The 26,713-nt window shown below is 52.4% G+C and overlaps 1 protein-coding gene and 1 pseudogene across 1 annotated transcript; both read right to left on the bottom strand.

Moving 5' to 3' along the window:
- Nucleotides 1-17: 17 nt before the first annotated feature.
- Nucleotides 18-26,713, bottom strand: KDSR (3-ketodihydrosphingosine reductase). Its single transcript, XM_028524473.2, has 10 exons — nucleotides 26,490-26,713; nucleotides 23,387-23,476; nucleotides 20,048-20,104; nucleotides 18,620-18,685; nucleotides 18,339-18,434; nucleotides 12,657-12,848; nucleotides 9,141-9,224; nucleotides 6,040-6,123; nucleotides 3,175-3,276; nucleotides 18-2,024 (listed from the first exon to the last, which is right to left on the bottom strand). The coding sequence occupies exons 1-10, from the start codon at nucleotides 26,595-26,597 to the stop codon at nucleotides 1,905-1,907; spliced, it is 999 nt and encodes a 332-aa protein (XP_028380274.1). The 5' UTR covers nucleotides 26,598-26,713; the 3' UTR covers nucleotides 18-1,904.
- Nucleotides 21,712-22,735, bottom strand: LOC114506229 (annotated as a pseudogene).

Genomic DNA, 26,713 nt, shown 5'->3' with positions numbered 1-26,713 from the left:
CATTCGAGGGACACTTGTGAGAAAAGAATAAAGTTGAGAAAAATACAGAGAGGAATGTAACTGTCATCTGCGAGTTATGAAAATACAGCTCTTGCTACACTTCTGACACTGCGTGGCGTCCGCGGGTGATGGAGGCCAAAGGCTGGGACTCCCACCCGATGAGGGCCCTCCCCCCGCCCCCAGCAACCGCACGGAGGTCACCCCACGCAGCTCACTATTATTAAATCATCACTGCTCCTGCCATCGATAGTATTTAAATAGGCCACCCTCCGCTTTTGATTAACAAGACCGCATGGATTAAAGCCGTTAAACATCGTACTTTTAAAAAATTAAGTCATTCTAAAGTCAAGAGGATCAAAAACTCAAGAGGAAAGAAACTCTCTGCTCTCATTTTTAGGTCTTCAATCTTTTGTCAAGTTTTTTTTTAAAAAACAATAAAAACTTTCCTCTTCAGAAGCAGTGGTCTGTCTCGCCCAAGCGGGCTGGAACCTGCTGCCGAACACGCATTCCGACCGTGCGAGGAGGGGGCATGGCGTTAGCATGAAGGCGGCCGTCCTCAGCCGGCGGTGCACACGGACAGGGTGACATGGGTCTGCCGGCTGCGCCTCACCGCAGGCACTTACTGCGGGAATCCACGAACGGGCGACACAGCCTGTCGTCCAGAAACAGCACTCCAGGGCCGAGAGGTGCCAGAGCCGTGCTGTGAGCAGGATGACTGTGCTTCCTTCACGTGCGGTTCAGAGAGAATGTTCCAGAACCGGCCAGGCCAGTGGGAGAGTCACTCACAGAAAGAACGCGGTGGTCATTTCATTTCAAAGACCAGTATCTTCCAAATCGGCCTTGTTGTCCAACTGGTTTCTCTTAATGAGCGAAATTCAAATATGCCATCACCAGCCTTTCCTAACAGTTACATATATACGAGGAGAAGAACGTCTCACATTCTAATTTTTTTGTGTGTTTTCATCAATTCATGAATGAATTGAAAAAGTCAAGTCAAAAAGTTTTAACTGGTCTTTTAAAAAAAAAAACAAAAAAAATACTATACTAGTATCAGCAAACTTGGAAAGGAAAAGATGGGAATAAACTGTTGATACAATGGAATGAAACCTCAGCTCATCATGGCTGGTGAAGACAACTGTAAATGTTTAAGCTTCTAAGATTTTATTTCTCTTAAAAAAAAAAACCATTTTCGGGGGCTGCCTTTCCCCCTGAGTGAAAAATGAGAAGCGCCCTAGTAACTGGAACCTCAAGAAGACAAGAAAGCCTGATTTTTCCTACCGGAAAACACCTACCCCCTTTCTCCTCTCTGCACTGACCTCCCCTCCTCGCGGAGTTTGATGGAAAACTCCCAGAGCAAGAGAACCCCACAAGCATCCACCAGCAAGCTGCACAGGGGTCCAGAAACATCATTACGTACTCAGACTCACCCACAACATGTAAAACTCTTTTTGAGTAAAATATATGAAATGAAAGAGAGAAGAAAAAAAGGCTTCAGAAACCCACAAACCGTCTGACATGGCAGGTTTAACAAGTCCTCACAAGGTCTTCCGTGTCCAAGTCCACCTCGGGCTTGACCTCCCAGCGGGGAAAAGAACAACTGGAGAAAAGGTGAATGATGGCTCTGGAGTCCCGTTCCCGACCTGCTCGTCCCTACCCGTTGCCCCACCGTCATCGCCTCTCCTCCCGGAGAACCAGACGGTCTCCCGGCCCACGTTTGCACAGCAGTGATCCCATTGTCCGCACTTGAGCTTCCATCCCCTCGCTCGCAGCCAGGTGGCTGGAGACCGCTGGTCCCATCTGACATACTCAAAATCAACACACACAAGCGTCTGTGGTCCAAAGACTGGGTCCCGTCCAGCAGCAAGCTGCTCGCATGAGTTAGGAACACTCCTTCTTCCCAAGGGTTAGGCAGTCTTGTCTGCGGTTTCGTATTTTGCTCTTTCTACCATGCAGCGACGGATGATGTTGTCGAAACTTCCCAGGTAAAACAAAGACAGCATGCGGAACAGGCCCATGGTGACCACCTGCAAGGTAGAGACAGACCCGTGAGCTCGGCCGTCAAACAGCATGACACCGTAGTGCATTTCAAGGGAGTTCAGGGCATGTCTCGAATAAACAGTGTCTGAGCCACATCTTCGAACCCGCGGCAAGGAGAAGGATGATGAAAACCCGGTCAGTGTCCATAAAACACGAGGACAGCAGCTATTTGCTGTGCATCACTGGACACGTGATGCCTGCCAGACAGGGAACGACAGAACACAGGCTCAGCTTGTATGTTCAAATTAAACAAAGAAAAACGCATTCCTAGCAGTCTCGGGGTTCTGAAGCTCGGGAAAATCTGCTCCAGCATCACCCACATCCAAACTAACATCAAGATTTTTGCCTTAAGGTTCACGAAGGTGGTCCAGAGAGCAGGGGGGTGAGAGGGGAGGAGGCGCCTCCACGTCATGGAGCGCCTGCCTGAGAGGGAACAGCGACGTCGTGGGCACGTCACAGGGGTGGGGGGAGGAAACCCAACAGCTGCTGAGTCCTTCGGACATTCGGTCTGGACGTGGAGTGCGGCACCTAGCTCGGTGCTTCGTTTTAACCCACCCTTCGGCGCGGGCAGCCCTGGCTCAGGATCTCAGGATTCCACCCCCCCCCCCCCGCCCCGTCCCCGCCCCCCTGGTGTAACTCATGACTTCACGCTGTGCTAGCGCCACCCTGGTGGTCTGGGCACCCCTGGCGTTTACATCTGACCCCCCAGAAGCGAACACGGCCCCCAGTGCCTGGAGGCACAGTTCACCGTTCGGGTCCCGGGTGAGCTGCAGCATCTGCCAGGGTGGGGGCGGGGCTGAGCCTGGGTCTCCTGCGGCTGAGTTACCTGTGGCCTCACTCACCTGGAAAGGGGGAGCTCTAGTCTGATACCCCAGGGCGGTCAGGCGAGAGCCCCCCCGAACTACGCCCCACAAGGGAGCATTCTGTTTCCCAAACACTTCCGATCGGATCGGACAGGAAGCCAGACTGGCTGCCCAGTCCCTGGGAGAGGTGGGGAGGGAGTTGCCGCGTGAAGGAGAATAGCTCACAGGCTCAGGTCAAGTGGCTAAGTCCGTTATTTAGCCCTTTCTCACGAGGGTTAACGAGAGGCGCTGTCTGTCGTCTGTCCGCCTGTCTGCGGGCCGGGGCGCCGCTTACCTGCTGGAGCCCTTCAGTGATGGACGTGACCGGAGCCATCCCGCAGGTGAGGGACGAGAGCATGTACCCGTCGGAGCCCACCGAGCTGTTGAAGTTCCCTTGCTGAAAGGGGAGGCAAGAGAAGAAAGAAGCAAGAGGAGTTACACGGAAAGGAGCCAACTCAACGTGTCACAAACAGGGAACTGTGTCCGTTTATCCGGCGCGGGATGACAGCCTGACAAAGCTCCTCCCGCAGCTCAGGACGAACACGGCCTTGGCCGAGGGGCTGCCGGCTCGAGGGGAGGTTCTCCCAACGTGGGCCGGTCCCAGGACCCTGGGCATCCGAGACGACAAAACCATCGTCATCACAGGACGGAAGCGTTCTCGGACTCTTCTACCGAGTGATGTTTGCAAAATGCTGTCTCGTCAGCACCCATCACAATCGTGGCACCTCTCCACGGCCACACACACCCGCCGGGATAAATATACGAAGGAAACAGAAATTCCGAAAGACCTTGTAAAATTTTAAAACGTAGATTTTGTTGTAAAATGCCCTGGGTAAGGTGGTAAAATGGACTGTTTAATTAAAGCCCAACCCCTGAGGACGTGTCTTCTTAGCAGTAAGCACCCCTATGCCGATGGCTTCGGTCATGAAACTCGCCGCTCTGTTCACGGAATACCGTTTTTAACATGCAAGAACCATCAATTTTCTGGAAAACTAATGAAACGCCCTGTCGTGTTAAGAAAAAACTGGCAGTGTTTATGGTCAGTATTAAAATCTGAGCTTTCCATGAGACCGTCAGCTTCCCACTAGATGAAGACTTTTTACAAGACCAGCAGCGACACTAATAAATGCAATTTTTGGGATAACTCGGCGAGCCCATATTTTCCGAATGACTAATGCATGCCGTTACAAAATCATGAATGGGTCCAAAACATCCAAAGTGCAAAGACCAGTGGATTTCCCCTGCAACGGGGAACAAAAAGTTCATTAACGGAGCTCCCAACGCCACACGGCAACTAACCTTTAAGAAACGACTCTTCCTCCAGCGTGGGTTTCCAACCAAGAAAAGCACGCCCGTGGTGATCTGAAAAGCCAGTGGAACGCCCTTCCCTCTCTCTTCTAAGTACGTGCCTGCGTAAGGCCAGGTTTTCTCTGTATCCTTCATTCAAAACCACATGTGACACCAGAATGAGTGCGTTCTCAGAAGCGGCTCGGAGAGCCCAGCTGCCTTCCAGGAACACACACAGCGAGGCGACCACTGCCGTGTAAAACGGCCTCCCGTTCCACCCAAGGTTTGTTTTGAGAAGTGATTACGGTTGTAAAAACGTTACATTAACATGTAGCGGGTTTGTTACCGTTCGCTTAAGTGGGATTCATAAATGTTTTAAGAGTTACACAGTTTCCACTTGTAATGGGGCAAATATCCCCGACGTAAGCAAGAGCAAAGTTCTGCGGGGCTGTCAACCCTTGAGAGTGCCCAGTGGCCGAGAGGGGGAAAGTCTGACCCCCGCCGGCCTGGATGAGTCCTGCCGCAACACCGAGAGCCGTGTCAGATCATCAAACACAGATTTGTTTGCTCTGACCTGAGATAAGCAGGAAACACAAAGTCCACCCCATCCCCGGTGCCGTCGTTCTGTGCCTTTGAACGCGGCAGGGCAAAGTCCTTCCTGCATCTGCGTGCGTTTTCGCAGAGCTCGGGATTTCTCACACTCCGCCCGGGCCGGCCTCAGGCGTGGCGTCCCGGCACCCCTGGTGCCAGGGGCCCCCAGATTTCCTAGGTTCAGCCTTAGGTTTACAGACACGCCCACCCCCGCTTATTTTCCCGTGTGGGGGATAACAGGAATGTTGTCCAAAAGCCTCCAGCACGTGTGTTGTTCTACGAAACAGCACGTGGCTTCTGAAGCCGAACCTTCTTGACCCCACGTCCACGCTGTAGCCCAGAAGCCGGTATCTGGGCTGACGGTGGGAGGGCTGGGGTGGGGGGGCGGCGGGCTGCACTTTCTCGTGAGTGAACATTTGGGAGAATGGCTCTGGGAGGAGGCAGGGAGGTGAAAAAGACAAACCCACGAGCCTGGCAAGGTACCGAGAATCATCCCAAACGGAAACCACCGCGGAACAGAGGCGAGGAGGCAGCAGCATGCCGCGTGCAGTACACAGAACGAATCGTCGACGTGTCACGGAGGAGTCTTGTTATTTTCCCAAAGCACCGACGTTCCCACACCCACACCCATCACTCTGTGCCTAAGGTCAGGGTACGGCACAGCAGGGGTGTCAAGCTCATGTTCACCAGGGGCCGTGTCAGCCTCGTGGCTACCTTCAAAGAGCCGAATGTTAATTTTAGGACTGGATAAATGTACCTACTCCTTAACTAGGGGCAAGGAGCTTGGCACTGCCGCCGGGCTGCATAAAACCAGGTGGAGGGCCAGATTCGGCCCTCAGGCCCTGTGGTTGCCACCTGTGTCATGCAGGGTCCGGCGGAAGTTAAGTCCTGCTTGCGTGTGGCTGGCAGGGTAATAATGTGGGTGTAATAATCTAGTCTTAATTTGAACATTTCACCTAAAATGTCATATGGTGGGCGTGCTTGAGTGTGCTCTCGTTATGCTACAGAATTCCATGCTTATGATTTTGTAATACAAGAGTCCGCAATAAAACAGGGGTATTCTTTGTGCCAGACCTTGTAGCATTCATTTCCAAAAAAGCCTACTAATTACCATGGAACCGGTAACCTTTCCAGGGGAAGAAAAGCAGAGTCTCACACTAGATAGGATGATGCTGACCAAAAACGTACACTAATTTATGTTTTGAAATAGCCCCCGGGGACAAATTCCTTTTCGGAAATACAGAACTACAGCCATTACGGAAGGAAGCCAGGACTGACTTACGATGGCGTCTTTGACGATCTGCTTGGCCACTTGCTCCGGGGAGCAGATGGACGTGGTCTCCGAAATGAGGCGGGTTTCCAAAGGCTGCGGTGGAGAAGGGACACATCAACACCATTGCATTGAGAAAAAAATCAATAAAATTCTCACAGCCCTCCCCGCCCCTTGCATGTACCCCCCCGTTTAGACATAAGTTCAGTTTTCTACCTTGGAGTAGGTTCCTATTTTTGGAGTTAGGTCCATCTGGATTCTCCATCAGTTCCTACCTGGTCACTGTACAAAATTCAGCCCAGAACCTGAACCCAGAGAGAGAGAGAGCGGCCCTGGCCACTCTCTGTAGGACCTCTGGGGGGTCTCGGCTCCCAGCGAGGACCGTCAGAGCTTGAATGAGAACACACCACGGCTACGAGGGACCAGCAACCTCCCCTCCTGAATCCTCACCTCGGGCCAGACGCCCGACCGATGGGGTTTCCGCAGAGCCCAGACCGGGCGCCCCAGGCCAGCCTGCTCTAGGCCTGCATCTCAAGTGTCACGGTTCTCCAGGCCAGCGGGGCACTGACCCCCGGGCGGAGCGGAGGTCCCGAGCAGGGGCCGCCACAGCGCCACTCAACCCGGCAGCGGTTTCTTAAGAGGCCACGAGGAGACTGGGAGATAAAATATGGAGTGGCTGGTCCCTCTTGCGGCTGTGTGCTTGGTACTGGGTCAGGGACACGAGAACCCCACATCCTAGCCTCTTGTTAACTGCCCATCCCCACTGTCACAGAGGCCAAAAAGCTTCTGTGAATTCGTAACCCGCAGTAACCTCATCTTCGAACATTTCTGCCTTCATGTGTATTATCGCTGCCTGGGTGTTTACAATTTACCTCCTAAATTCTCTGTGGACAGGGTCTTTTTCTCCCCCCAGTTTTAAAAAATCTCCTTTGCAGGGATGCGCACGAACACTCAAAAATTCTTTAGAAGGGAATTCGTTAGAAGTTTCAAAAATTGAAGCCTTACACGGCACGAAACTGTAAATTTTATTTACCGTGCCGGCTGAAAAGAATTAAAATGAAAACCAGCATGTATCTTCTTAAAATAGGAAAGCAGAGGACTTCCTTGAAGCCCAGTATTTCTCGATAAACCTGAATTAAGAGAAAGGCCCCTTTGAAGGTGCCACGATTCATTCTTCCAGGCCACAAGGCTGGCATAACCACGCGGCATTCGACACACATTAGATTTAAAAGCACGACGGCGCCCCCTATGGGCGCCACAGGCCAGCATAGGATTTGATTTTCCCTAAGAAGTCTGCCCCACATTTCAGCGATGGGGGAAAAAAAACCCCAACTTAACATCAAAATCACATCTTCACAGGGAAATCACCACCCTTTGTCGGCGCTGGCTTCAAACTAAAAGGCTGCTTACCAAATGCTGCAAATCTGCTTAGCAGATTCCCCGCCTCTTCTGCGAGAGACATTTGGCTTACATTTACTCCTTTGAAATAGTAGTCATTTTAAAAGGGGCAGAGCCGGAGAGAAATGAATAGGAAAAAAGCTCCTAAATCACAAACATCTTTCTGCAAGTATATGGCCCACGGGGCCCGAGCGCCCACATTTATGCGGTGGGGATGCACCCTGAGCCTCCTGATAGACGAGAAGAAACATGAGCAATGCCAGTTCAAGGTGGCGGGTTCTGACTGATTCCTTTCCTCCCCGCCGGGTTCGTCTGCTCCGAGCGGCTGCCGTGCAGCGAGGCACGGAGGAGGTTCCTCCAGACACAAGGCAAAGCTCTGCGTTCCGCTCCGGACCGCTGGCAGCTGCTGTGCGCGGTGTCCAGGGGCGACACGCACCCTGGAGGAAATGTGAGGCCAGAGGGTGGAGACCACCCCAGCGGGGGGTGCCATCCAAGATGCAGAGGGTCGGGGAAGTGACCGCTGGACAGAGCTGGGAAGGACCAAGGGAGGGAGCCGTTCGAACACCCAGAGGGGACGGCAAGAGAGACGCCCTCGGGTGATGACAGGCCAGGCGCCGGCGGAACTGAGCCTGGGGAGGAGGAGGCAACACCGCAGGCAGGTGGGTGGCCGCAGCCCAGACCCTGGGGACCTCATGCTAGGCCTCCGGATTCTCCTCCAGGCACGATGGCCACCACCGCCAACACGCTCTATTTAATTTTAACCTGGGGTTGGGTAACAGTAAATACAACTGAAAATTCAATTTCTCAACCCCACTCACCACATTTCCGGTGCTCCAGAGCCACAAGGTGAAGAGAGTGAATCAGCACATTTTCACCATTCTAGAACATTCCGTGGGACGGTGTGGCCCAAGAGGTGTTTGGCCTTTTTTAATTTATTTTTTTTTAATCACAGGCGGGTTCTACACAGGGGAGTGGCAAGCCCTGACTCAAACTTTAAAAAGGCTGCGAACGACTCTACGAAGAACAGACCCCAGGGCAGATGAACGGAAGCAGGCAGACCAGTCTGAAGCTGGCAAAGTACCTTTAGGCAAAGATATCAGTGGCTGCCGCTGCTAGAATGGTAGTGACACGTGCAGTTAACAACACACAAGTAAACAGGTCAGAGTCGGGATATGTTCTGACAGGGGAGCCCAGAGGGAGAACCCGGCTGGCTTCCGGCTGGTAGCCTGCGCTGCTGGGTGAGCGCTGGGCGCCAGGCAACGAGAGGAAAATAACGAGGGGGATTGAGAGGGAATCAAAAGTCCCGTTTCGGAAGTGCCAGGGTCTGAGGTGCCCATTAGACCTCCACAGGGAGACAGTGGAAAGGCAACCGGGTCTTTAGGTTCAGAAGGATGTGATTTCTAAAGAATACCATCTCATTAGTTACAAATACAGGCTGCACGCTCCTCCGTCACAAAGAAGATACCTTGTTAATTCGACAAGGCTGCAACGACCATTAGCAAAACTCAAGGCCTTTGAAAACGTGGCTGCATTCTCCAAGATGTCAAATGAACGTTCCAGAAAGTTCACAGGCCTGTGGCTAGCCCGTTAACTGAAAGGCATTCAACTTTCTGACGGATGAAATGCCTGCAGGCTGGAGTGTGGAAGGAGAAAACCAGGAGCGGCGTTGGCGACGTTCAAGACGTGGGCCAGAGCACAGAGGGGGGCACGCTCACCTTTGTCTTGTTTTCTTCTGCAAACCCCGGCGTGTCTGTGTCGGGCGGGTAGGCGACCGTGACGTAGACATTGTAGGGCTTCACCTGCATTTCAGAAACGACAGCTGCACCTCAGTAAACAAGACACAACTGCGGCACGTCCACCCCTGACTGCCCCCCCCTCCATCAGCCTGAGGGGGTGCCAGGCCAGTGTACGGGACCAACGGCTGCCTGCTTCTCTCCGAGGTGGCCTAGGCTGATCCCCAAGAGTAAAAGCACCGCCCAGGGAGCCAGGAAAGGCCTCCCCAGGAAGCTCATTGAGACATAAAGTCGAAGGCTCGTCCTAAATGCCACTCCTGAAGACAGCTGGTCCTCACGCAGACACCCGTTCCCCCCTCCTGCTGCTGCCGGTGACGGGAGTGACAAAGGGACGACACTCAACAGGTCCCCTCGGCCGCGCCGCCCGCTGCTCGGGCGCTGGGTTCAGGGCAGGGAGCGGCCTAGGCCTGCTGCTCCGCCAGCAGGCTGCTGACGTGGTTACGCAGAGCTCATCCACGAGGTGCGGTGACGTCGTTCAGACCCCTCCCCACTCCACCCCCCATTTATAGACAGAAACGCTGTCCAGCGTCTCCTCACGGTTCCCTCGCACCTGGAACCCACCTGGCCCCGCGGGCGGTGTGGAAGAGCCCCTTCCCAGGCACTCTTACCTCACTGCTATGCCTCCAAACGTCCCCCCACACGCACACCCTCCCCGATTCCAGAAGACTCTCCCGCTGGTCTGCTGGGACATGCCTCCCCAAAGCCCTGCTTGACCTGGATGCTCAGCGACTCTGCGGGGTGGGGGGGTCCACCCCATCCAAACCTCTGCCACGACCCTTGCTGACTTGGAAGTGGACAGGCAGCTGAGGGTAGGTCCGCCCACTGTGGGTCTTACAGAGGCGGAACGAACACAGCAGGACCACCCAGGGCAGCAGCCTTGGAGCGCCTCCCAGGGTCCCTTCCCATCACAGAGCCCTTTTCTCCCTGGGTCCCTCCTGGGGCCGGTTCTGCAGCCCGTGGGAGGAGCCGTAAGGCCCCGGAGGACCGTGTGGACAGCAGGTTTCCCGGCAACTGTCTGGGCCAAGCAAGTGCAGAGGGGACGCCTGGGGCGGCGGGGCCCCAGGGCACCCAGGGCACCCAGGGCGTGGGAGCTCCCTCAGCACGGATGGGGTACGCAGCTACAGAGCCCAGCTATGCCCACGAATGGCTCTGGATTCGGGCCAGGCGGGGAGGTTGATGAGCAAGCAAGTTCTCTTCCACTTGTTTCTGAGAGAGCGACTTTAAAAACCGCCTCCCACGGCCTTGCGCACAGACCAGGGAACTCGAATATGGGACAGAAAACTGAAAGCAACACGTGGACGAACAAGACGAACAAAACCTCACCCAGACAACAGTATGGTGGTCGCCAGAGGGAAGGGGCAGAGGTAGTAAAGGGTAAAGGGGGTCAAAAATACGGTGAGAGAAGAAGAGTTGACTTCGGGTGGAAACACACAATGCAACAGACAATGATGTACCCTAGAACTGTCCACTTGAAACCTTCGTAATTTTGCTAACCAATGTCACCTCAATCATTACTTCTTCAGATTTTATTTGTTTACTTTTTTTTAGAGAGAAGGGAAGGGAGGGAGAAAGAGAGGAAGAGAAACATCAGTGTGTGAGAGCCACATCCATTGGTTGCCTCTCACATGCTCCCAACTGGAGACCTGGCCCACAAGCCAGGCATGTGACCTGACTGGGAATCGAACCAGCGACCTTTTGGTTCACAGGCCAGTTCTCAATCCACCTCGAGCCAGGCCTCACCTCCGTGGGGAACCTTAATCAGGGAAAGCCCACGAGTGGCCGTCAGACCCAACAGAGCCCGATGCCGACAGCTCAGACAGGCTGCCCAACAGTACAGACTGTGGCCCATCAGCCAATGGAAGACAGCATTTCAGAGCCGAGTTTCTTGAGTTTCCCAAACTCAAGGCTTTGGCTGGGCTTCCAAATAAGCAAAACAGGTTTCAGAACAGCTTTTTCCTGGCGCAGGCACAGACGGTCAGGGCTGGGAGAGACCCGTGCAGCCCCTTTTCGGATGCGGTATCCTGTCCATAATCAGGAAGCCAGTGACTCTCTCATACCTCCCGATGGCCGGGAAGCCAACCCTTTCACTCATTCATCCGACACACACCTCCTGAGTTACGGCGATGTGCTGGCACTGTCCTGAGACGAAAGCGTATGGATGTGAGCAAACCAGACAGAACCCTTGCTCTCACGGGGCTTCCAGTCTCCTGAAGTTCTTGGTCAGATACTGTGCTAAAATCTAAATACGATAAACTATCTCTATACTCTCCTTTCATTGACGAATCCCGCAACCCCGGGAGAAGGGGAAATGAGGTCAGTCTGGAGTCACCTGAGTGTGCTACGTCACTGCTGACCCCAGCAATCAGCACTTGTCCCCCTAATAATTCACAGCCAGGACTCCGCCACCTGGTTCCCTGCTCACCTGCCCACGGTCTGCTTCTCCTCCCTCTGCTCCCCACAGGAGGCTTGAGTAGTTATGACAGAAACCACTGAGCCCTCGAAGGTAAAATATTACTATCTGGACTGTGACACAGAAATAATGTTCCAACCCTTGATCGAAGTCGTTAAATGGGATGCTCAAATAGTGACTATAAGAGGGCTGGCCACAGTGAATTCTCCTCCAGGTGAACATCAGGCTGTGGTGTTACATTTCTGCACCTATTGCAGCAGTACAAGTGTGCCTTGCCTTTTTCAGTGTGCGACTTTGGACAGGTCCGTGTGCAGGGCTCTAAGCATTCCCGTGTGATAGGACCGCGGAAGCCGACCCCGCACAGCTGAGGCCCGAGACTGTCACACCACGACAAGCCACTCCCTCTGATGCCAACCTTAACCTCCCCCTCTGCCACAAAAGGTTCTAGCAACTGGGAAAATAAAAAGCCATCACTCTGATCAATATTTCTTTAAGAAATTGAATGTAAGTATTAGGAGAATCAAATGATTTTTTTTTAGCCCAACCCTCCCATTTTTCAGAGAAGTAAACGGAGAGCAAGTTCAATGATGTGTCTAAAAGCTCACAGCTAGGCAGCTTCAGCTCTGCCCTCAAACGCAAGCTAACTGTATTAGCCAGTCAGAAGGGCAGGTCTGTTTGTTCAAGAAACACCATGAGAGAATAAAATATCTGGTTAACCTTGCTACACATGCTCACACAGTATCAGACCAATGATGGAATGGAGACCTTAGCAGTACTTCGTGTATTCAATGAAGCAAGCAAAAACCTCACAGCCATTTTGCTCATCGCAACTATCATCATTTTACGCAATAAAAATGTTAACGCTTTAATTGCAAGATGCGGTTGGGCACGGAGCCAATGCTCTTTCACGAACGTCAAGTTTGCAAATCTGTAACTCAACAGAACGACATGTGTGAAGGAGCCACCAGCGAAAGGGGAGCGTTTGCTGGGCTGACGGGAAGAGGCACAGAACCGTGAACGGCGCTCACCTCCATCTGCAGCGCTTCCGCTAAGCCCCTGATGGCGAACTTGGACGGAGAGTAGGCGGTGAAGCCGAAGAGCCCCACCTGCCCCGCCTGGGAGGACAGAAAGACGATCCTGCCCACCCGGCGCTCCTTCATGGTGGTGATGACCGCTCGGCTGGCGTACACGCTGCCCAGGTAGTTGACGCTCATGAGTTTCTGCAGGGAACAGAGAGGTCATGGGGAAGGTCAAAGCCACAAGGCTGCACACACTCCCAGGCAAGCTCTCCAGGTGGGAGCTTGGTTGACTCCTTGAATGAATGAGTGAATGAACCAATGAACAAACAAACAAACAAACAAGAAAAGGACCCTGTAACTGAGCTGCGATGCTCAGGATCTCTTATTTGAAGTCCGGTCTTGCGTTCTCACAATGACCACAGCTACGTCTTTGCTGAAAATGGGTCCAAACTCGTTTTCTCCTTGCAGGTGATACTTTTGGGAAGGCAGTGTGAGAAATGAGCTTCCGAACAGGTCCAGCCCTTTAGTTCTAAGCTCAAGACAGACCGCAGAGGGCCCAGGACAGTGCCCGACAGCCTGGACTGTGGTTCAGAGCCTCGGCCCTACCATTGACTGCCCATGTGACGATCCCCAAGAAAGCTCTGGGCAGCAGGAAACACGGTATTCTCTCATAACGGGATTCTCTCACAAGGCTGCTGCAAGGGTTACAAGAGGGAACCCAGGTCCGGTGCTAGGGCAGCCCCTGACCCAAAGTCAGTACTCGGTAAGTGTTGGCTTTTATATTACAGTGGGTAAGATCTTACCTAAGTACCCACAGTATACTTTCCCCTCTTCCTGGGAATTCTTAAAACACCTTAACATCTTCACTTGAAAACCTAAGACCACGAGCACTGAAACGTTCTTACGTTAAAGGCGTAAAAATATTAGATCGATCGCCATGTGAAGCCAAACACTTCACTGGGGGAACTTTGAATCCATCGTGACTTGTTAACTCAATAGAATGTTAGATCACTTTTAGAAATAATGGCCAGAAACATCAGGAGGGGGGGGATCTTTATTCTGTACGTTTAAAAAAACTTAAACCTATAGATGATGAATCCACACTGTGACTATAACTATTTCAAATAGGAAATAAAAGCCTGCGTGTGCAGGCATAAAAACAAGGAAGCAGAAAATTCTATGTGACTGTGTTAGGATGCTGGGGTTCCCATTCCCTCCTCCCCAAACATCTTTTAATATTGTTATTCTATTTTAATAATAACAGTTCTCTAAAACGGTATTTGAAAAAAAGATGGCACACTGCATCCCGGGGTCACCCTCAGCCCCTTCACAACCCTCCACTACAACTTCAGTAAAAATCTCTATATATTTTTAAAGAATCCAAAAGAGCACAGGAAATAGGAAAGACAATACCAGCAGCAATAGTTTGAAAGTCGAAGAACAGAAGCACAGGTGACAGATAACCAGCTCAGCAGAAAGCCGAATGCTAGGCAAGGAGTGGAGAAGCTAAAAAGCGTGCAGCCCAGAACCTCCAGGAGACCCGAGGCCCTCTGGGGGCAGGCAGGAGCAGGGGGCACGCGGCTGGAAGACAAGAGTTTCGACTACGAGTCTGTTTGCAAAGACAGTCAGATGGGCAAGTTCACAATTATAATCGGAGATTTCGATATCTCTTTCTCCCTAGTCGGCAGAACAAGGAGACACAACACCAGCAAGGACACAGGAGACCTGAACGATGTCACCGCTGCACTTTTCCGGTGCCCACGGAACGGCTGCAGGGCAGACCACACTCTGGGCCCTCCACTGAGTCTCAGTGAATGTGAGAAGATTCATTCAAGTCACACAAAGTATGTTCGCTGACCCCGATGGAATGAAATTGGAAATCAGTGAGGAGAAAGATTTCTGAAAAACACTCAAATACTTGGAAACTAAATAACACACTTTTAAATAACCCAAGCGGCAAAGCGGAAATGACGAGGGAAATTATAAAATGTTCTAACCGAATGCAAGTGAGAACACCTTCTGCCGTGACAGCGGGGCTGAGACGGTGAAAGGCCTCCAGCCAATGACCTCAGCTTCCACCTGAAGAAGCTATGAAAAGAAGAGCAAATGAAAACAACAGCGAGCAGAAAAAGGAGACAATGGAAATAACAGAGGGAATAAATGAAATAGGAAACAGAAACAAAACAATAGAAAAATCATAAACCAAAAGCTGGTTATTGAGAAAAATCAGTAAAATTGATAAACTTGATAAACTTGATAAAATTGATAAATGTCCAGTCATCCTGTCTGGGAAAGGGCGAGGACAGATTATCAATCCCCAGAGTGAGAGAGGTGACACTACAGACTCGACAGAAACGAGAAGGACAATAACGGAATACAGTGAGTAACACCGTGCCAACAAATTCAACGACTTCGATGAACGAGACAAGTTCCCTGAAAGACACAGGCACCACCAGCCGCTCAAAAGAACATACCTGCGTAGCCATCTATTTATTAAAGAAACAGAATTAAAGGCATAAACCGCCCCACAAAGAATTCCACCCAACATTTAAGGAAGAACAATACCAATTCTATATAAGCTCTTCCAGAAAGCTGGTGAGAAGAGAATACTCTCCTACTCATCCCACGAGGCCGGCATTACCCCGTATTCCAAAACCAGAAGATAACATCACGAGAAAGGAAACTATCCCTCAAGAACACAGAAATAAGACAGCACAACCAAGTGGGATGCATCCCGGGAATGCAAGGTTGGTTTAACATGTAAAAACTAATGTCCAATCACCCCCACAGATGCAGAAAAAGCATTTAACAAAATTCAACATCCATTCCTTATTTTAAAAACACTCTCAGCAAACTAGAAGTAGAAGGGGATTTCTTCTGCTTGACAAAGGGCATTAACCAAAACCACAAAAACAAAACCACAGCTACCAGGCCACGTAAATGGTCAAGGCTGAGTGTTCTCTCCCTCAGATCAGGGGCAAGACAGGAATGCCTGTTCTCAACACTGCCACCCAAAACTGTGCCCGCCGGAAGTTCCGGCAGAGCAACAAGGCTGTCCGGAAGACAATGTTACCAGCAGAACGGTCACAGGGGACATGACCTTCAAAGTCGGAAATCCAGTGAACACTGGAATTGTAATTGAGTTTAGCTAGGTTGCAAGATCAATATCCAAAAATCAATTGTCCTTCACTGTGTGAGCAATGAACAGTCAGAAACTGGAATGTAAAAGATAAAATTTATACCAGCATCAGAAACTATAAAATACCGAAAAGCAACGTGCAAGACCCGTGCGCTGAAAACTACGAAACTTTGCTGAGAAAACTACAAAACTTCGCTGAGAGAAATGAAAGAAAACCCAACCAAGGGGAGGTCTAGGCCGTGTCCACGGGTTAGAGGACAATATGGTTAAGATGTCAATTCTTCCTAAGTGGACCTCCAGTCAATGCAATCTGAACCAAAAATGTAAATCAGCTCAATATCCACAGGTGGAGAGAACACAAGACACAGCTCCAAGACACGGCAAAGAAAGGCATCAAAAAGGACGATGACCCTGGCTGGTGTGGCTCAGTGGATTGAGCGCCGGTCTACCAACCAAAGGGTCAGGTCCCAGTCAGGGCACATGCCTGGGTTGCGGGCCAGGTCCCCCGTAGGGAGTGCAGGAGAGACAACCACACACTGACGTTTCTCTCCCTCTCTCTCCCTCCCTTCCCCTCTGTCTACAAATAAATTTTAAAAAAATCTTTAAAAAAAATAGGATGATGAAGAGAAGGAAGTGCGTGGGAGGTCCCCAAGTTCACCTCCAGGTTTGTGATTCACGGGAAGGCCTCGCTGGACTCTGCACAGCGTTGTGCTCGTGGTGACTAGGGTTTATGGCAGGGAGCAGACGCAGAGCCACCTTGGCAAGGGCAAAAGGCACCTGGGGCAGAGTCCAGAGACACCAGGCACTGGTTTCTGGGAGTTGACTGTCTGTGGGTTCACACAGGGCGTGCTTGCTTGCCCCACCGCCCCCCACCCCAGCCCGCCATGCGCAGTGAGGACATGGGCAGGGAACGGTGCACAGGCACTCTATGGGCACGTGAATTTCAGTATGAGGAAGACTGAAAACAAGAGGCCAAACCAAAGCAACTGCGACAGAATTTGTTTTGCAGGAACATGAACTCTTAGCTTTGGAACACGGACCAGAGGTGTGTTCCAACAGGGCTCCCTGAGGGTCCCTGGGTCTGACCAGAACAAAGCAAGCGACTGCACCCCGGAGGGGAGAGGGGCCTCGGGAGGTGCCGGGTCCCTGAGGCCTCCATGGGGGCAGCCGGAGGAGGGTGGGCAGAGAGGGTCTCCCAGCGTCAGGCTGGAATGGAGGCCCCAAGCTTGGGGGTAATGGTCCTTCCTTTTTAGGACAGTTACCAGTTCTCACTGTGGGCAGGGCCTCTTCCAACACCCCCTATCAGCTGCTTGGGCCGCTGCGCTGACCTGTCCCCCACTCCTGCAACCCCACACTCCTTGGTCGCCCAGTATTCTACCCCCATCCACTTTCCAATATCACTTCTTCCCTCAACGACCCCAAGAGCTCCTGGAAGCCTCCCTGATGCAGCAGGAGAGCCCGACTGCCTTGCCCAGCTTACACCTCTTGGGAGGTTTCAGACTAAACTCCATCCTGCTCTGGGTGGCTCTCAAGGCCCCAGCAGACCCAGCTGCGCTCTGCTCCACCCATCCTCAGGGATGCTGTAGCCACGTGGGCTCTTTGGCTGCTATAGCCACTCCCTGCCTCCCATTGATTCTTCACGCAGCTGCTGACATAATCTCCCAAATTCCCTTGGATCACTCACAGACAAAAGTGGACTGGTTGTCTGTCTTTCTGCCTAGTTGATAAAGGAGCCGTAAGACTCTGGAGCCCCAGGCAGGGCACCACCCTGCTGGTATTAGGTCTGGGATCCCCCGACCTGGACTTGGACTTGGCTGTGAATCGGAGCCCACGGGGCTCGCCCACCGCCCGCCAGAAGCGAGGTGTGTAAACCACCGCTGTCGCTGGCTCCTTCTCTAAGCGGGCGTGGTTTCACTGCCCGGACTGGCGCACGCGGAACCCAGCACCGTGCTGACGGCTCGGGAGAACATTAGGAAAAAGAGGGCTGGTGCAATGTCAGCTAAAAAAAAAGCGTTTGGCACGTAAAAGATTTCCAATCTGATATCCATTTCCGAAGAATGGGCTGAAATAAATGACTAAGAGAGGTTCCATGGCACGCCTGTGTAAAAATGTAACCATAAATACGACGCATGCTCTTTTTATTCTGACTTCAGAACTCTTAAATAAGAGTCTGTTCCTCAACTTTCTGGCTTTTCCGTGTTAAGAACACGGACACTTGACACTGAAACCCAGCGTCCCTTGGCTCACGGAGCTCCCTCTCACAGTTACTGCCTCAGGGTTTCGTCAGGGTCTCCTAGGCCAGACGGAAGAGTCCATCCCCATTTCACACCCGGCGACACCCAGGTCCAGAGACCCATCTAAACCCTTAAGAGGCTGGACAGTCAGGGCACCGGGACCAAAAGCTTCTGCAGCCTCCCTGTCTACTCTTCCAAAGCTTCTGCGCAACCTGAACACTTTCATCTAAGTCGTTCGTAAAGCCCCTGCCCCAGGCCTGGTTCAGCTTGTACTGTATCGGCTGCCCCCCCCTGAGCAAAAACCGGATTTCCACTTACTTCAAAAGTCCCGACTTCAAGGTCTTCAAACTTCCCTGAAAGCGACATGCCGGCACAGTTCACGAGCATGTCCACCGGGCCCAGTTTCTCCTGCGCCTGGGAAAGGTGAGCGGGGCGGACAAGGAGAGAGAGGAAGGAAGGCTCCTTAGGAGCAAGGCGATGCCAATACGTAAAATCCATACAACCACCGAACCCGCCAGGAAGACGTCCCGGCTCCCAGCCACACAGCGGAATGGTGAGAACACCAAAGGGCACATGGGTTCAGTAGCCCAGCCTCTTACTTGTTTTATGACATTTTCCACTTGGCTGTAGTCTTGGGAGACGTCGACTGATATACAGAGCACCACCTGTCAGAAGGGGACGAGAGCGATCAAAGCCACGCAGGTATCCGAAATGAGTTTTTGTGTTAGTTTTTTTTTTTCTAATTAAGGACAATGCTTTCCAAAAGATAAGGAGTCCACCTCTGGGTACACCAAGTGCATTGCTGCAAACCTGCTGACAATGCAGTGAGCAGACTCTGAATTTTCTCGGCAGTTTTCGCAGAAAACTATTTTGAGCAAACGCAAGAGAAATGTGGGCCAGAGGGCACAGACTCCCAGGTCCAAGCTGACCGAGTTCTGGGATCTGATGTGCAACACGGGGTCTGTCATGACTAATACTGACCTACTATATACACGAAATACGCTGAGAGAGTGGGTCTTAACTGTTCCCACCCCCACCCCCCCCACACACAGTTATGCAAGGTGCTGGGTGTGTTAACAGAATCAACTGTGGTGATCATTTTACAATGTGAACATGTATTAAATCGTCACGTCGGACACTTGAAGTACGTATAATTATTACTTGTCAATTATGCCTCAGTTAAGGCTGGACACAGAAATAAATGTAAAACTGCTCCACTGTGCCACTAATCTAAGTGACAGAAGGCAGGTGGACCACCACGTGCAGCCGGCAGGGGAGGCAGGGATGGCCTGCAGGGGCGAGGGCCAGCTCTGGAGATGCTCTGTGTCTGGAAGTCGGCGGTGGTTTCACAAGTGTATTCGTCTTTAAATGGGTGTGGTTCATCGCATATAAATTCTATCTCAAGTTGTTATTTAAAAGAATATGTAAATCATATAAACAATGCACAAACTGTACATAAATTATGTAGCTCAGGTGGTTCATATAGAGAAAAGCAAAAGGAGGATCAACACAAAACCCAGGAGGGGTCCCTCTAGGGGTGGCACACAGGGCGAGCTGACGGGGGGCGGGGGGGCGGGGGCTCAGACAGGGGCCTCGGGGCCCTGGCCGATCCCGTGTCTAAGCTGGGTGATGCGTGTAATAACAAATCACGTGGTGTACCAATACGTGTACATACATGTAACATTTCATCTATCCAACAATTCCATCACCCAAACATGTTTTTCAAGGCCCCCTTTTCCTTAAGTGTGGCTCTAAAGTGGATTAAAATAAAGAACTGGAATAAAATAGCTTCCTAGTAAAGCGTTCTGTTGTCAGATCATCTGTGTGCGTTCGAGTCCATGTTTTCCGTCATAACCTGAAGTTCCAGACAATTCAAAACGACTTCCCCTTCTTAAAAACAGCCTCACAGGTATCTGACAATCGGGAAAATCTAGTATCTTTTAACAGACCATTCAGAGTTGAAGTCACCCTTTTGTGCCACGGTGTCGATGCATACAGCAAAGGCATCACGGGGACAGTGACTTTACCTGTTTATCGTTAATAGAGTGCTTTTCGATTTCTTTCTTTGCTTGCAGCAGCCTGTCCTGAAAGCAAGAGAGAACAGTTAGTTCTGGCAACTGGCCGTGCGTCCACTTGCCCGTTCGACGGGAGAGCAAAGGCAGTGCTGGGTGTCTGCACTGGATTCTGGGAAACACAGAAGGCAGCACCCCCGCCGCATGGCGACGGGCTGGTCTCCGAAGGAAAGGAGCTACAGAGTGTGTCACACGTCAGGGCTTAGTGACAGCAGGTTTTTAAGATTGTGGCATGGGAAGGTAACAGGAAAATAAATGAGCCGCAAGCTCCCGATCAACGGTACTAATCGCTGAGGGTCGCCCTATCAGGTCTAATCCATGGCTGGGTCTGAGATTTTTTTAGTTGATATAAGACAAGAACAACCACATGGATATGCAATCAGAGTGCACGCGATTCCATGCCAAAGGGTTGCCCAATATCTTCCTCCTCTGCCCCCAAAGCCAGTCACTTTTTAGATGGACGGGGCAAACCTGTGACTGGCTGTTCTCAAAGATGCCCTTCAGACAGGCAAAGCTATCCAGGTGACAGCCATTCTTCCAGGGCCTCGATTTTGCTTGTTTCACGCACGTTCAAGGAGACAAATATCAACCTACCCTGTCCCAGTTTGCTCTGCAAGAGATGTAGTTCAAATACATCAGGACAGCAGAACCTCGAAAAAAAAGGAGGGCCATCCTCCAGAAAGACACAGCGGTTTCCTAAACGTGAATGCGTCTATGACAAAAATAACGCTGTTCTATTAATAAAGAGAGACACCCCCTGACTTTGCCAAAATTGGAATTAAAAAACATCATGTGACAACGTAAAGGACTCCCGGATGCCAGAGGCGTGGGGTCCTCACCTCCAGCCCCTCCCAGGACCACACAGTGGGCCTCCAGGCACCCACAACACGGGGCCGCCCGCCTCCCTTTCCATCCGCCCCGTGTCCAAGACGGGCACTGTTTCACCCTCACAAAACGCCTCTCTACCAAAGCTGTTTCCGTCCCTGTGAGGTGGTGTCAGGGCAACACAAACGCACTGGGAGAGAAGTCAGTGTATAAGTACAAGGTCGCTAATTCTGCCTTTCTTTCTTTTTTTTTTAATGGGAAAATAGATGTTTTATTTATTTGCATTTAAACTTATAAACCAACCAGCCAAACTGGTAATATGATGATACAGCAGAATACAAAACATCTATCACAAATACTTGAGTAATGACTTGGGGTTTGTGGTAAAATGGCAAAAGGGGCAGAGGAAATCAGGTAAGTACATTGTAGCTTAACCACCCGCCTGAGCTGAGGTTTTTAACAGGCCTCCCAATCCCAGAAAACACAAATAATCTTCTATCACACATCTTTGTACTTTTCCTTTCTACTCTTGAGTTTGATATTCTACAGCCTAGAGTGATTCAAAATAGTATTATATTTAATTATCTATAGCCAGAGACATCTTGTATGTCTCTAGCCGCAAGGCTGCGGAAATCTCTGATTAGACTCTGCACACCTCACCCCCACCGCTCCAAATTGGCATAATGAGAAGCAGCATAATGACAAGGCAGAGACACACCGAAACATGCTAGGAGAGCTGTAACCACTGCCAAATGGAGACTGAATACACCTGTTGTCACACTGAAGGCTAAGGGCTAGATGTTTGTGGAGTCAGGCGGCATATTCATGGAGTAATCTGGGAATAAATCCATGGTTCGCTGGGTGGTATAACACATAGGGGTTTGCAGTATTGCATCATAGCTTTCCCTAGACGTTTCCAAGGTGACCTCTAGATCACTGATGGGAGTTTGCTGGAACTGGACCCGAGGCTGCAGGGATTCCTCTCCATGAGTGTAGACCTGATTGGCCCAGGCCTGGCTGTTCCAGGCCTGGGGGGGCACCAAGTCCGACTATTCCAGGAAGGGTCGTTCCAAGATGGGCTGTTCCAGGAACGGTTGCTGCAAGAGAGGTCACTGCAGGTCTGGTTGCTCCACACTGGAAGGTTTCCAGAAGCATTCACCAGGCACCCCTGGTGATGACAGGAAGAGAAGCCCAGGTACTCTGTAGTCAGCTGCTGAGCTCATCTGAGTTCAACGGTTGTTATTCTTCGGCCAGTCGTACTTCTGCCGCCTCTTACATTTCACTCTCTGGTTCTGAAACCGGGTCTTAATCTGTTTAGAGCTGAGGTTCAGGACGTTGGAAAGTTCCTGCATCTGCTGGAGGCTGAGATACGTCCGTCTCTGAAATCTGTCACTGAGTGCACGGGGCTGGGCCAGTCTCTGTGTGGAGCATCTCAGCAGATGCCACTGGCAAGGATGCATGGTTTTCCTCAGGCTCACGAACCTCAGGCACTGGTGAAGGTTCCCGAGCACTGGGTGCCTCAGGGCAGGGCAGGCTTTGGGGAGAAGCCGACCCACACTCATGCTTCTCTGCAAGGAGAGCCAACCAGCCCAATCTAGGAAAAGGTCTAATTCTGCCCTTCTTGATTTGAAAAAGAAAATGTGGACATCCAGGCTGAACCCTGTGCCCTCATTTAAACGTGTGCCCCGAAGCACCCCACGGCCAGCGGTTCCCACGGAGCCGTGCTCGCGGGTGATCCTGCTCCTGCCCTCCCTCCACGTGGGGGCGCCCGGGTCCCCAGGCACCGAGGTCAGGCTGCGTTCCCATTCCCTCCGTCATCCCCCTTCACGCCCTCATCCAGCAGAGGTGTCTGAGTGCCCGCTGATGCCAGCCACGCCGGGCACAGGACACCAGCAGTGGACAGTACAACCCTGGTCACTTCCCCCGCCCCCCCGTGGAGCAAGAGGACTCCACCAGAGACCCCATAAGTGCAGGGCCACGGAAGCAACTTTGGAAAGAACAATAGACCCCGAATAACATGAAAGGCAGAGCTTGTGTAAGCTGAACACAGAAGAACACACATTCTGCCACGCTGCCGGGAGGGGTGAGATTCCTCTGGCGTGTGGCTTCCCTGCAGACCTGCCTCCGGTCCCGAGCCCATCCTCCAGGACTCAGAGTCACCTCCGCCAGCCCCTCCCACCTCTGGCGCAGGGAGGGCCCTCCAGAGCCTCCCACTTCCAGCCGGGTGGGCCGCTCAACTTCCTCTCGGCCTCTCCTGGTTCAAGGTCACCAGCGTCTACAGTGTTCCCTAATGGTGGCTGGCAACAAGTACCTATTAGGGGAGCTGATCTGTCTTCGGCCAAGAAATTGTCCTGAATATCAGCAGAAACAACCAGTGGTTCGGGAATGTCGCCTGGACCCAGAGACTCCCAGTGCCGGCGTCAAACCAGGCCGTTTGTGCAGCCTCTCAGGCCGTGAGCACGGACTCACCTCGTTCCGGGCGACCAGAGTGATGAACGCTCCCTGTTTGTAGCACTCGATAGCGATACACTTCCCGATGCCGCTGGAGCCTCCGGTGACCTAGAAGCAAAAACACGAAAAGGCTCCTGAGCACTTGGCATCACCCTTCTGAGGGAAGTGTACTTAACATGATTGTCACAGGCTCTTAGAACCAATATAAGAGGTAGATCTGAGCCCTGGCTGGTGTGGTTCAGTGGTTGAGCTCTGGCCTGCAAATCAAAGGGTCACAGGTTCGATTCCCAGTCAGGGCTCATGCCTAGGTTGCAAGCCAGGTCCCCAGTAGGGGGTGCGCGAGAGGCAACCACACATTGATGTTTCTTTCCCTCTCTTTCTCTCTCCCTCTCTAAAACACTCCCCCTCTCTAAAACGATGTTAAAAAAAAAAGTAGTTCTGTAACTATTGTCACTTCTCCAGGCCCTGCTGCAATCTGTCACCATCCCTGGCACTGAGCTATACACAGCGCATCTAAAGTACTTTCCTGAGTTCACTGGAGGGAAAGGGGTGCCCTTTGAGTCTAGCTAATTATTAATACATTAGTCCTAAGCGCTCATCAACAGCCAAGTGGATAAAGCTGTGGTGCATGTCTGCCATGAAACATTCCTCAGCCCTAAAAAAGAAGGGAGTCTTCCCATTTGCAACAGCATGGATGGACCTCGAGGGTATTAATGCTCAGTGAAATAAGCCAGTCAGAGAAAGACAAACAATATGATTTCACTCATATGTGGAATCTAAACCACTACATTAAGAAGAACAGTATAAATGAACACACAGAACAGAAACAGACATAGACACAGGGAAAATAAACGGATGGTTGTCAGCGGGGAGGGTGGTTGGGCGGATAGGTAGAAAGGGGAAGGGGTTGAGGAGTACAGCCTGGGGGTTACGCGGCAGTCACGGGGATGCAGGGCACAGCGCACGGAGTACAGTCAATGCTGCCGTAGTAACAGTGCATGGTGCCAGGCGGGTACAGGGATTATTGGGGGATCGCTTCGTGAGTTACATAAACGTCCAACCACAACGTCGCCCAGGCGAGCTAGTCTGCCCATCAAAGAACTGTTCCGCCCGACTGCTTCTAAGATTATTCCAGAAGAACAAGGGCAAGGCGTCAGCTTTTGGGTCACGGTTCACGGGAAACCAGCCTTCCTGGCAAGTCACCCAACCCTCAGCAGACATCGAAGGGTTAGCCATCTCTGGGCTGTGCTATTCTGAACACTACGAGCAAATATAAGAGATTTTCACACTGGCTTAGAGAAACGGTGAATAGGAGTGGAGTTGCCTGACCATTGGTAAACCGAGCCCAGATGCGGGACACTAAAGATTAACTTCCTTCCTCTCCCATTCTCTCTTACTATCATTCGCTGGAGATACCGTGTACATGGGACCAACTCTTTGATCACACCCCACCCCTCTTCCTGAGGGCGGAAGGTGGGGAGCGTGGCAGGGAGTGTTGCTGCCAGCCATCCTCAAGAAAGGAGAACTTGATTTTCCAGTACTCAGGTCAATGGAACAGCTTTTTAAAAACCAACTGATTTAAATAAGTGCACCCCCTGTAACAGGCCCACAAGGTAGTCAGGGCGATAACAGAAACGAACAACAAATAGTTACGACCCAGTCCGTTCACACCTCCACAGAAGCAGGCCCTCTACACGTCAGCTGCCTCTCCAAATACTGCCTGGTCTGGTCCTAACAAATCTCAGGAAAACATAATCACACTTTCTTATGACGCCTCTTAGGACATCAACAAAGACGGCAGGTAGTGACACCATGGGAATCATCCATGTCATCCTCGCATTGTTTATAAGGGCGTCTGAAAACTTAGGTGGTGAAAATCAGAAACTCCCCCTGGTCTATCCCAGGCACCTCGGCCATCTTACCCACCTGCGGCGTGCAGCCTGATGGGCTGGCAAGACCAGAGTCAAGGTGAAGGGAAACACGCTCCTCAACAACTGACTCAAAATTCTCCGCTGCTTCTGGCGTTACCTTTTACCACGTTACGCTCTGCGGGCACAAGCTGTGACGGAAGCCAACTTTTAACGCCCTGCTTTTGCGGCAGGACGGGACACCTTCCCGGTTCCGCGTGACTGTGGCGTTTGGCTCCTCTTGCCTGCTCCTCCAGATTTCAAGCACACTAAAAGGCCTGGCCGACCTGTCCCATCACAGCCCAGTGGGGACACTCAAGTGTGTCACCTCGGGTGCCAGGACGGTTGGTGCCGCCAGCTTAGTAACCAACTGTCCTTACTCATAACCTCCGGCCTCAGTGTGCCTCAGGGCGGCGGCATTCAGAGCCACCGCCAACAGCGAGGTGCCGGGCGCAGGTAGGGAGATGTCCTGGCTCGGTTCACAAAACAGGTGCTACACCTGCAGAAAGGGGGCCTTTGAAGACGTGATCCTCCAGGAAGAAACAAAGCAAGCCCGTGCACATCCCCTTCATTCCTAAAGCACCTGCCAGGTGGCTGGGCTCATCCCTCTGACTCTGAAACGGGGGCACAGCACCGCCCTGGGACCCCAGGCTGAGCTCGGAGACAGATGAGCAGTGTAGACCGGGCAGAAGCGTCCCAGCGCCTCCATCCAGCCAGGGCTCCGGGCCCACTGGCCTCGGACCAATTTTCCCCCCGTGAGTCACTCCCTAGACGCCTTTGGCAACAGCTGTCTGCCACTCGCACCAGCCATCTCCCAGCTGGGGGCCGCCTCGGCCGGTCCCCGCGGCTGGGACTCTGTTCCCGGCCTCATCACCCCGCGCCGTCACCGACCGCGGTGTCCTTGACAAAGTTTCTCAGCCTCTCTGTTCCTCAGGTGACTCATCGGGAAAACTGAGGACAAAAACAGCCACCACCCAGGGATGCACCTGGGATGGGCGAGCGGCTCGCGAGCCCCCGGAGCACCCGCCGGGAGGAGCCAGCAGCCGCGGAGGGCAGGACGGGTCCCCGAGGCCCTCCGCGGGGACAGTGCCGGGGTGCACGAAGGCTGGTGACCCTCATTTGGAGAAGGGGCGGTGGCGGCCCCGCGGCCAGGGGGCGGGCTCCGGGCGGCCGAGCCGGCCGGGGCTGGGGCGCGCGCACTGGGAGCCACTCACCACCACATGCGCCCCGGGCAGCGCGAGGGGCTTGGGGCTGATGAGCGGGGACAGCATGTACAGCAGCAGCACGAACGCCACGACGCAGGTGGCCACGAGCAGCAGCATCGCTCGGCGGGCCGGGCCTGGGCCTGGGGGCCGGCGGCGCAGGCGATCACGCGCGGCGCGCAGCAGGAGCCGGTGTTTGGGTTCCGGGCGGGGCGGTGGCCGAGGGGAAGAGGCGG

This window comes from Phyllostomus discolor, chromosome 9, assembly GCF_004126475.2.
Source record: "Phyllostomus discolor isolate MPI-MPIP mPhyDis1 chromosome 9, mPhyDis1.pri.v3, whole genome shotgun sequence".
NCBI classification, from domain to species: domain Eukaryota; kingdom Metazoa; phylum Chordata; class Mammalia; order Chiroptera; family Phyllostomidae; genus Phyllostomus; species Phyllostomus discolor.
This window is presented reverse-complemented; position numbering and strand designations above follow the sequence as displayed.

Excerpts from the sequence above, each read along its gene's own strand:
- KDSR (XM_028524473.2), bottom strand. The coding sequence starts at position 26,597 with ATGCTGCTGCTCGTGGCCACCTGCGTCGTGGCGTTCGTGCTGCTGCTG. Across the intron at positions 20,105-23,386 it reads CTCTGGTCGCCCGGAACGAG|GACAGGCTGCTGCAAGCAAA; the intron begins GTGAGTCCGTGC and ends TCTTGCTTTCAG. Across the intron at positions 18,686-20,047 it reads ACTCTATTAACGATAAACAG|GTGGTGCTCTGTATATCAGT; the intron begins GTAAAGTCACTG and ends CCCTTCTGACAG.